Genomic DNA, 11,515 nt, shown 5'->3' on the forward strand with positions numbered 1-11,515 from the left:
CCCCAAGAAGCCCAATCATTAAGGTGTACGTGTTTCCCAACTGTGGCTGATGGTAGGGCATTTTTGACATAATTGATGGAGCTAGATATAATTATACGTGCGCGTGTTTTGGTTCGGCCAGGTTTTATTTTTGTTGGCTCACGCACGTCCAAATGCGAAATGAAATCAAAGATTAAAATTAAAGACCCATAGGCTATAGTGTACATTGATTTGGGAATGCGTTTGGCACAAACACACACATACACACACACACTGCACACACACACACACACATTCTCACTCTCTCTCTCTCTCTCACACACACAAACACACCTAGACTCCCTAAGAATACAAAGATCAGGAATGTGGTTGAAAGACAGTAGTAAGATTAGTAAGAAGGAGCCAAGGGGTAGCAGTAGAAACGATACAGAAAGAGTCAGGAGCCCAGAGGAGGGGGTAGGGCGGAGATAGGGGGGGGACAAAAGCAGACGACATGCAGAGCATTGTTAGAGAACAGGAAAGGAAATGAAACGAGAAAATTTTAAAGAAGAAACTACAGGTATTCCATCACTGTCAGGTTTCAAACCTTGGATCTTTGAAAGGGACTCCAGTGGTTAAGTGAGCAGTGTGGTCAGACTCAAGTTATGTCAGGCAATTAGTGTCGGTGACACTAGGTTTAAACGGGTGGTCACTGGTGTGTGTGTGTGTGTGTGTGTGTGTGTGTGTGTGTGTCGGTGACACAGGGATCACAGGGGTGGTTACTGAGGTATGTCCTTGGGCAAGACACGACAACCCTAGCTCAAAATACAGGGCGCTGCACAGTGGCGACCGGCAATGGCATGGTTGTAAATGGTTCTGTACTGGTGTAATATTTGTATAAATTATGTATGTGTATTTTATTTATGACATATTTGTGCATGTATTTACGTATAATATATGTATTCACAATTATTATGTATTGATGTATGTATGTAGTATGTACATGTATGTATGTTTGTCGTTGTAAACCAAATTGCCCTTCAGGGATCAATAAAAGTGTAATTTATTTCTTTTTATTTATTTATTTATTATAACCTCTAGACCACGAAAGCCCACCAGGGCAGTGCTACTGACTGAAGTTGTCTGTAGGCCATTCCCAAAAGGGGGGGGGGGGGGTATTAACATGGTCTTATGCACAGTAGAATTGTAAATGGGCTGATTTATCAATGTCAGGCTCATACTGTGCCGGAATAAAAAAGGGGGAACTGCTGCTTTTTCTTTCCTCATCCTTACTATTGTTATTTTTCCTCTACTTCTTATGCATGTTTGTCACTTTCTTGTGAACTACTATTACTATTTCCGGGAAGCCTTGATAGTCGAAGCAGACTTTGTGTTGCTGAGGCTAGAGAAGTGAGCAGAGTAAGGCTGATTCCCCATTAGGACTTCTCTGTTGACATCCATCCCTTGGTGCTCATATGACCTTGAATGCAGTTGCGAGCGCCTTAAAACCTAACTAAAAGATTTTAAAAAACCAAAAGCTTTCAAACCCATTTTGGCTTGGTCCTATCAAAACGGATGTTAAAATGTTAAATGCGGAGGTCCCACCTTATAAAATAACCTAATACATCTTGTAGTTACAGTGTTGATAGGGCCTAGGGGCGTAAAACCGACACACTTCACACTATATGGGGGGCTGGTCTATAAAACATCTCCAGAAGTATCAAGACATGAGTGCCCTTAGCCTCTTGTATTTTGTGCAATGTTTTCAGTTTTAGTAAGAGTTTTGTAGCACTTGCAAACCACCCCACAGCACCTGCCAACCACCCACCTTCCAACTCTCATTAACATTATTAACAAAACAAAACAAACAATGTAGAGTTCAGAGGGAGGCAACACTCGGATCAATTTATTTGAGTATGCCACCAATACTGGCATATTTATAATAGAACATTATATCCAAATGCTTAATGTAAAAAAAACAACCCAACTCCCCCCCCCTCCCCCCCAAACAGTACAGGCAGGTAATGCAAAAAGGCACATGACTAATTCAAACATTAACTTTAAAGTGCAGGCAATTTTAATGGTTTATTCTATCAAAAATTATAATATGACCACATCTGATCATGATTAAGTATTTTTACAAAATCAAGCTGTCACACAAAGTCGCATAAATCTTCATGTGTGGAATCAGGCACTCGTCAGTTTTTGGGCATGGCGTTATTAGTATATATCCTTGTGTCCATCTGTCTTGGTTTTCACTAAAAAAACACCCAACAACCCATCTTTCAAGAATATGATGAATATAAGTCGAGATATTTGTGATTGAAGGAGGTTGGGTTGGCCTGGTGTCAGAGGTAAAATTGGCGAAAAAATGCTGCCAAAGTTTGGTAACTTTCAAAGCTTGAATATCCTTGGAAACTTTCGCACATACATACACATTTTTGTGTGCCTTTGATCAACGCTTTTTTACTAAAAGTAAAATCTACCCAGAAATGTGTTTTTAAATGGATAAAAGTTGATGAACATAGAAAAAATTTATTATTTATTATTACGAGCGTCTAATTTCATCACAATGCCTCACATATCGACTGTTTAGTGCAAGATTCCTCACTGCGCCATTTTGAAAAGTGAAGCATAACGGAATCTTAAACTGAGCAGTCGGTACCGTATAGATACCCAATACATATATCACATTAAATATCTTAACACAATCTGCAGGCACATCAGGTCTTGCTCACTGAATCTGCTGTCTCAGTTTCAGGTACTGAAAAGAGAAAGAGAGTGCAGAAATTAAAATGCAATAAGTATAAGACAAATTCTTCACATAGGATCAGGTGATCTTTTTACTTTTCATACACATTTGGTTGGAAGAAAACCTTGCAAGTCCAAATTTTACTCTCCGGTGCACATCTTTGCCATTCCCATTCAATTCTACATGACATTATTACAACAGCAGCATTAAAATAATAATGATAAATCATAATAATAACAATAAAATAATAATGAATAATAATAATAATAATAATAATGATAAATCATAATAATAACAATAAAATAATAATGAATAATAATAATAATAATAATGATAAATCATAATAACAACAATAAAATAATAATAAATAATAATAATAATAATAATAATGATAAATAATGATTAATAAAAAATAATACTAATAATAACAATAAATAATAATAATAAAAATACTTGTGGCATTTCTATAGATCTAACCCATAGCCATGTTCTATAGCACGTTTGCCCGCACACTGCCCCTCTTTGCTTTTGCAGTGGCACATACACGGCACAGACGGCACAGACTTGGCAAAGTTGGTTTTGTTGTGAAGCAAATCCAAAGCAAAGTTTAACAAATGTGCACCAGCCTGAAAATCTTTCTCATGCCACTGGCCCGATCCTCTTGTCCCAAAGGCAGAATAAGCAAACACTACAGTAGATTTTTATTAAAGGAGGTGGGGGTGGGGGGGAGAGTGGCAGCTGAAAGTTCCGATTTGGGTCAAAATTGTCGATTTTGAAATGTGGGCATTTTTGGCTTCTTCAGCCTCTCTGACTCTTTGACAACTATTTCATTGCAAGAACCCCTTAAATCCAATCTTAATGACATGTTCAAAGAATGAAAAGATGTAACACTGTAAAAGTAAAAGTGTCTGTTGAATTTACAATTATGGAATAGATTTTTGTTGGTGGTGTTGGGAGAGAGAACTTGCACTCATTTTTCGCAGCCCTGAATACTACCTCAAGGAAAAAAAATATCATAAAAAAGCTGCTAATTTATTTAGGAAATATTCAACAGACGATTCAGTACAGTTATTGTTTCGTAACATACATGCAAAATAACAACCAGTTTCCATTGAAAATAAGTGAGTTATTGACTATATTACAAGACCCGTCAACAAAATCCAATATGGTCACCGTCTCCATGGCAACAAAACTTTCCCCCCAAAATTGTATAGCTCAGTCCACACTGTGCTTGTTATGTATGTGTGAAATGTGGTGAAATCTGGTCCACAAATCAGTGAAATAGCCCTCGGCTATAGCCCCCCCCCCCTCATAAAAGGCTGTTTAACGTTAACACTCGTGATATATATATATATATAATTATATATATATATATATATATATATATATATATATATATATATATATATATATATATATATATATATACACACACACAGTGCAGCCTCTCTATATCGACCTTCGAGGCGACGACATCCTCTGTATGTATAGAGACCTGGTGCCCAGGTCCCGATTTTTTCTTCATATATATATATATATATATATATTATTATCAATAGTGATTTTTCGTTGCCTCTCTATAACGACAACTCTAGTCTTGGACCCGATGACGTCGTTAAAGAGAGGCTGCACTGTATCACCATGAGCTTACATGTTTGCGGCTGATGATGGCTTGTTGCACCCACAGTAGCTCCATGGCCGTCGTCTTCTGGAGCTGCTCCAGCTCCGCTGTGTCCTCGGGTAAATTATGGGATGTTTCTGAAGATTCACATAAATATGTGAGAAATGGTAGGTGTAAGGAAGTTAGTAAGCAAGTGTGTCGGTTCAACGCCCCAAAACTAGACATGTGACGTTTTTGAAGATTTACTAACATAATAATAAATATTTAATATGTAATGAGAACTACTAATAGGTGTAAGTAAGGTAGTAAGTGAATGGGTTAACGCTCCATAACTAGATATGGGATGTTTCTGAGGATTCACATAAATATAATGTACGAGAAATGGTAGGTGTAAGGAAGTTAGTAAGCAAGTGAGTGGGTTCAACGCCCCAAAATTGGATATGAGGCGTTTCTGAAGATTCACATAATAATTATTCTTGGTATAAGAAATGATATGTGTAAGTAAGGTAGTAAGCGTAAGGGTCAACGCTCATGTTAACACTATTATTAGGTTCGGTTATTCAAGAGGTAGGACCTCCGAATTTAACATCTGCCTCCCATAGAACCAAACCAAATGGGTTGAGAGTGAGAGCCTTGAAAACCCCACAAAATGAACCAGAATTCAAGGACGTTCAGTTTAAGATTCGAACCATGGCCATCCACTCAGTAGTTCGGCATGATAGGCTACCAACCAAGCTAAAAGAACATCCAATGATAGTAGGTGGAAAAGGCAACCCCCCCCCCCCCCAACAAAACAATATTACCCTCATCAGTAATGGTTCTTTCATCATCACAATTCCTGACTCATTTTAAGTTGTAGATGTAACTAATATCTGGCAGCCATTAAAATAGGATACAGAAAAAACACAACTAACCCCCCACCCCTCCCCCGTGCCAAGAACAACTGTATGGGGTGGATTTTTATCAAGTATCTCTGTCATTTGTCCTGGGACGTTGTATCCCTCTTGTCCCTCTCAGCCTGGGTTGGCCTAGACAGGTAGGGTCAATGCTTGTCTCCTACATGCACGATGTATGCATGAGGAACTGATCGTGATCTTTTAGGCATTGCAGACAACATAAAGAAAGAAAACTTTCCTAACCTCCAGCAGACACAGGTGAACCAGGCACAGTCTTGTCTTCTTTTGGCGATGAATATTCAGTTTGTGACACAACTTTGTTGAGATCATATTCATCCTTGTTCTCATCTTCCCTTTGTTCAGACACCTCTGGAGTCACTCTCTGTGGCTCTTCAGTGTGACCGGTGCCAATTGAAATTTCGACGGCATCATGAGTGTTTGTTATGAGTGATGGAGAACGATTTTGCTGGTGAGTAAAAATAGAGTCGTCATCTGCCAGTTTGACAGCATCCTCAGACTGTGCGTAGTGATGAGTCGGGTTCTGACATTTTGAGGAGACTATATCGGAATTGTGTCGTCCTGGAAAAGAGACATCATCAGTCTGTATGGCAATAGATGTCATTCTCGAACTGGTCCCCACCATGTGTGAGTCTGATTTGACACAAGATAAACGACTAGGCATCACAATTCTGTCTGAAACAATACGACTCTCAGGACTCAAAGCAAACTCGGCAGTTGTCTCTCTTTCATTTGTTTGAGTCGAAGCAGTACCAAACTGTGTTTCTAAACAAGGACTAAACTCTGAGGTTGAGAGTATCTCGTTGTTTGAGTCTGTCTGGCGCGTCTGAATCGTTGCTGCTCCTGGCGTCTCACTGGTCTCTTTCGTTGGAATAAAACGGTGATCCTCGAGAGACTTTTTGCTGCTGTGTGGCCATCTTTTCTCCCTCTGAAGTCGTTGGTTCTGCACCATCCTCTCTGACGCTGTGTTTGGTTTCTGAACGTTTGCTTTACATTTTCTGATCACTGGATAACCCAACTGGCCACTTGACCAAGAGACCATTGCGCTATCACCATCGATGTCATTCACTATAGCCTCATACAGTTGCTGAATTTCTAGTAGATGCTTCCTCACAAGCCAACCACGGACCAGAGCCTGAAATATAAAAATATTTTTCTTTCATTGTAAATTATTGGCAGAGGAATAAAATGAATAAAGTTAGAATAAGACACAACTTCCACAGATCACCATAGGGACATTTGAGTTACACTGGCCACTAGAATGCGTAAACCTATATTAAAAAATTCATAGGTTACATTTTACCCAATGTTACAGAAATTAAAGACAATGATAAAAATATGTCACCGGTGTACACAAAAGTGAGAAAAAATACTTGGCACTTTATATCTATCAAATTTTATTTAACAAAAGACGAAGATGATACATTCAAAAACATACAACATGTAATGGCCCTCTTGTAAAAGGTAAAATACAAAAAGTGCCCTCCACTTCTCTACAATCAACCTCTATCAAATTTTTTTTAACAAAATGGGAAACAATGGCTCTTTTATCATTAGAGCTGCCCGGTTTGTAAGATTATATCATCAGATACCAAATTCATGAAACATATAATCTTCCTATGACAAATCCGATGAGGTCTATTTCTCCTTTTCAACATGCACAATCTTATAATTATTAAATTATCTGTTAAAAAACTGAATCGTGACAACTGTTGAACTTCACTTTCTGTACATTAGCATTTAATTTTTGCTCAAAGGTCTTATTCATCAAAGTTTTATTGAAGGCTTGCTTGTTTAGAATAAGGAATAGATCTAAGGTGGGGAAGAAATATTCCATCCCTAACCGAACTTAATCAACTTAATCATATATTCATAATGAATCAAAATAATCGGTCTGCTAAAATTATGTATGATATTAGACTAGATTAATAATGACATCGTAATGGCTTTCAACAAGTGAAGTGCCACACTGAATAGGGCAGACAATGTACAAATACTTTCTAGATCTAACGCATTAGTACCTGAGCTTTAATGAGACCAACGCTGTATTCAATATTCACAAACTCGCTGAGTTCAAGATAGGACTCGTCTCCCTCCATTTTGAAAATCACCAATTTGTTGTTGTTGCTGTTGCTACTTTCGATTGCTAAACCCAGATTTTGCTCCCTGTCAGAGCCAAATATGTTTATATTCTTATAAATTTACTTTTACACAAGGAGGAAAAAGTTCTCTTTGAACCAGTCCTAAATTGAAAACTTTAATCTAGTACACAGAATATGAAATAAATAATACTAGCGTTTTCTAAGAAACATTCGTCGATCAAATGAAAATATCAATTTGCATGTTCTTTTTGGTCTAACTTCACACTGTGTGCAAATTGAGCAATGCGTATTATCACGTCATTACGGGTTAACGCTTTAGGATGAGGCAAACTCAATGATTTACAACATTGACACATTAACAAAAAAATATGTACGGAATAGCAGTGATCGTGGTCTGTAGATTCTATGATTATCATCAAACAAAGACTTTAGATTTTTCAAACAGCTAGATCTAGAGAGTAAATGCAGTTTGGAAAAATGCAAAGCCAGAATAATTGTAAGCATATTATTATTTCGTAAACTTAGTGGAAATATAGTTCAGAAAAAAAACACCAAATGGAGATAATTAACGAAACAATTTTTAAAAGCGAGGAAACACGTAAGCAAGGACAAGCGAGGAAAAGTACAATAGAATCGAAAATCGAAAGTAGAATTTAGGATCGCAGTTACATTTCATGTAGGTCCTAGAATCTAGACTCTAGATTCTAGATCTACTTGAATTTTATTTCAGTGCAGCGTTCTCATACCGTGCTCTGGGACGGAGGGTCCGTTCAAGCTGAAAAAATGGTAACAATTTTTTCTTGTACTTCTGACAATCCAAATAAAACACCCTTGTCATTGTACAACTCTTACAATAACAATTTTTTTTTAAATCGCAAAAATCCTAGAATTCATCCTCTTGACTCAAGACCCCGAGCTAATAATACTATAGTCTGCTATTGTTATGGCAATAGATTTCTAGTAAGGCTACCTAATGTCATTGTCACAAGTGCTTAGTGACGAAAGAAAATAAATACATGAAAGACGGAAGAAAACTTTGACATGGTAGTAGGGCCTACTTTCTGTTCTTCTCTGTCATGATGGCATGAAGTAACTTATTTTAAGCGTGCTGTGATTTCTTAGAACCTTCGTATTGCTAAAAGACAGTAGTCTGAGTAGACAAATCGGAAATCTGAGCTTCCATCCAAGATAGGCCTCCTAGTGATTCTGATCGAAATTCAGTACTAGTCATTTCGGTGGTCTTGTAGTTCCGTTCGTTAAAGTTCACGATCCATTTGTTTACCTCCAGAGAAGAAATCCAGAAGTCTTGATGACCAAATAGGCAACACAAAGAACAGGGATGCAACCTCTGCAAAACATCAAATTATGGTAAAATTCAGGCCCCCCCTCCATATTTTTATTAGCTCTGGGGGGAAATCTGAAACCCCCCTACTTTTGACTTTAACGAACGAAACTACAAAATCACCGTCTTTTCTGTCATTGATAAATTGATGACTGATCCTTTTCTTCTTCACATGCAGGTCATAGTGATCAGGAACTTGATGCAGACCCAATGCTGCTTTCTAAAGAGGGTTAAACTTTTATTGGAAGTACAGATGATGTGCAGAGCTCTCCATGTACACAGGAAATGTTTGCCTTTGTCTGGCTCAGCACCAATGGGCACTTCTCTTCAAGGTCATATTGCAACGAAATATACACCATCCATGCGACTGCACTCAAGCAGATCTCCTGATTCATCCTGTCGCTTAAGTTTCCGTCAAGCAAATGGACTCGGCCATATTGAACCTCAATGTTGGCGTGTACAAGTAAAAGACTTTTCAATAAGATGCTACAGCAGAGGTTCGAGGCGGGGGCTGGAGAGGAAGCGGAGAGAAGCTGACGTGTTGGATGTTGCTGTCGCTGCCGAGCAAGTCGAGGGAAACCTTGGGGAGACAGAAGGCTCAGCTTTGGCAGAGTACGCTGACGATAGTGATGATAGATTGTCGATTGATCTAACCACCACTTCACAGGATTCCTGTGAGTACCATGAAATGTGTCGTGTGTATGTTTTGGAATTTTAAAGTGTTTTTAGTTTCAGGCTCATTTATTAACCGTACCTTTTTCTATCAGATTAGTGTTGTTTCGAAGCTCTCTTAGTATCTTTTGTGGATGATTGTTCAGTGCTGTGATATGATGTGCTCCTTCTTTTTCTGTTCAGAGTTGCTTTTATTGTAACTTGTCAACAGTCCTGAATTTCACGGGGTCCTGGGTTTATCAATCGAGAATTTTAAAGGGCATAAGATACATTACAATAAAACCTTTCCTGCTTTACATAATTTTAATAAAAGTTTTAAAAAGTAATCTGATGTAATAGTGGTGGGTGCCCAGTTCTGACTTGTCATTTCCTGCTTAAGAGAGACGTCTTGTCATCTTTATCATGCATAATAATAATTTGTCCTGATTGCATAGCTCAAGATGTTTATTAAAAAGCGTATTAGAGAAGACCTAAAAGTATGAATCATAATGAATGTGTTTTTTGATGAAAGCTCTTTTTTTCTGAAGGCTGTGACAGATCTTTTCTTCGAGACCTCTGTCTTGTATTCGTGCAATTAAAAACTCGCACTCGCTGTGATGTATGGTTGATTACTCATTCAGATAATCATGATGTCTTTGTACTCGTCAGCTGTCGACCTGCACTCAAGACCTGCCGCTGATCTGTCTGTTCCGGAGCTGTCTCGACGAGCCATGAACCTGGTGCCGTTCGTGAATCGGTCAGAAACTCTGCAGAAGTTGGTTCAGCTCGGAGTGGACCTAAGCGTGGTTCAACAGGTAACTGAGTAAAGTCGAAGTTGTCCTTGATGGCCACCTTTATTGTCGAGGAGGTAAATTGTTGTCCTGGATAGATAACTGTCTTGAGGATGTACATATATACGTATGTGTCATGACACGGTGGAATCGGGTGCTTGTAAATTTTTGGGTATGTGGAGTTGTTGTTATCATCTGAAAGCTTGTTCATTTGTCTTGCTATCAATGAAAAAAATGCTCATCTCTATCTTAATAGAAATTGAGATATTTGCAATTGAAAGTGGCGGGGTCATCTGGTTTCAGTTGTAAATCTAGTGAGAAAATGGCCAACAAAGTTTGGTACCGGTAACTTCAATAGCTTGAGAGTCCTTGAAAACTGAAAAATTACATATATTTTGTGCCTTTAATCAACATTTTTCAGTAAAATTCACATGGAAGTTAAATGTGTTTTTATACATATATATGGACATAAAGGTGATGAACAAAAAACCCCAAAAATTCATTAAGATTTGCCAAACTGGGGGAAAAATGCCTGTTTCTTTGATTTCATTATTTTGACGAGTGCCTGATTTCACCATAATGCCTCACTTTTTTTTTTGAGGAGAGTCTCATTAATTTTTAATGGAAATCATTTTATATGAATGACAAATCAATAAGCTAATTTTTTTTGGCCCAAACTAATTTGTTACAATACTAATAGTAATGAACAATTATGACTATTTACTCTATGTTATTCAAAATGTATGTTTTTGTTTGATCTTCAAATTATGACTTCTTAAAATTTGTCTAATCTGTGCAGGTGGAAGGAATGTCGACCCTGCTGGTGAGGTCCGACTTCGAGCGCGACATCATGCCGTACATCCGCTTCCTGGCCGATGTCGGAGTTCCGGCGGACAGACTCGGGCACGTCCTGACGGTGAATCCTCACATACTGACGGAGGACAGGGCCGAGTTGGAGCAGAAGATTGGGTAAGGATGAGAGGATGAGGGAATTTTGTTTTAGTTTATGCACATTTAATGTCCCTTTTGACACTGTAAGGTTATTTTTTGAGACGGGACCTCCGAATTATTTAATGTCCATCCCTGAAAGGGCCGAGCCAGGTGGAAAAATTTGTGTAAAGTGCCTTTCCCCAGGACACAACCTCGGATCGGACTAAGCTGAGGCTCGAACCCCATAAACCAGCTTATATCTATCTCACAATTAAGGGTCTGGTAGAATAACCAAGCATTTTACTCATTTTAATCACTCATGCCATCTTCTCTCTCTCTCTGTCTTTCTCTTTCTTTCTCTTTCTTTCTCTCTTTCTCTCTATCCCTGCTTTGTTCTCTCTCTCCCTACCCCCCCCTCTCTCCCTCTCTCTCTCTCTCACTCTTTCTCTCTCTC

The 11,515-nt window shown here is 38.4% G+C and overlaps 2 protein-coding genes across 2 annotated transcripts in view; one reads left to right on the plus strand and one right to left on the minus strand.

The window, feature by feature from the left end:
* Nucleotides 1–2,471: 2,471 nt before the first annotated feature.
* Nucleotides 2,472–7,403, minus strand: LOC101845622. Its single transcript, XM_005098978.2, has 4 exons — nt 7,267–7,403; nt 5,471–6,380; nt 4,362–4,468; nt 2,472–2,722 (listed from the first exon to the last, which is right to left on the minus strand). Exons 1-4 carry the CDS (start codon nt 7,342–7,344, stop codon nt 2,693–2,695), a joined length of 1,125 nt encoding a protein of 374 aa, XP_005099035.1. The 5' UTR covers nt 7,345–7,403; the 3' UTR covers nt 2,472–2,692.
* Nucleotides 7,404–7,884: 481 nt separating this feature from the next.
* Nucleotides 7,885–11,515, plus strand: part of LOC101851950 (transcription termination factor 3, mitochondrial) — a gene marked incomplete in the record, with an annotated part of 9,339 nt that continues 5,708 nt past the window's right edge. The window contains 4 exon segments of the mRNA XM_005099007.3: nt 7,885–8,133; nt 8,868–9,363; nt 10,010–10,155; nt 10,931–11,100. Of these exon segments, the coding sequence (XP_005099064.2) occupies nt 8,131–8,133; nt 8,868–9,363; nt 10,010–10,155; nt 10,931–11,100 (815 nt within the window).

The sequence above is a fragment of the Aplysia californica genome, unplaced genomic scaffold, assembly GCF_000002075.1.
Source record: "Aplysia californica isolate F4 #8 unplaced genomic scaffold, AplCal3.0 scaffold00199, whole genome shotgun sequence".
In the NCBI taxonomy this organism is placed as follows: Eukaryota; Metazoa; Mollusca; class Gastropoda; order Aplysiida; family Aplysiidae; genus Aplysia; species Aplysia californica.

Excerpts from the sequence above, each read along its gene's own strand:
- LOC101845622 (XM_005098978.2), bottom strand. The coding sequence starts at position 7,344 with ATGGAGGGAGACGAGTCCTATCTTGAACTCAGCGAGTTTGTGAATATT. Across the intron at positions 6,381-7,266 it reads TTGGTCTCATTAAAGCTCAG|GCTCTGGTCCGTGGTTGGCT; the intron begins GTACTAATGCGT and ends TTTATATTTCAG. Across the intron at positions 4,469-5,470 it reads TTCACCTGTGTCTGCTGGAG|AAACATCCCATAATTTACCC; the intron begins GTTAGGAAAGTT and ends GTGAATCTTCAG.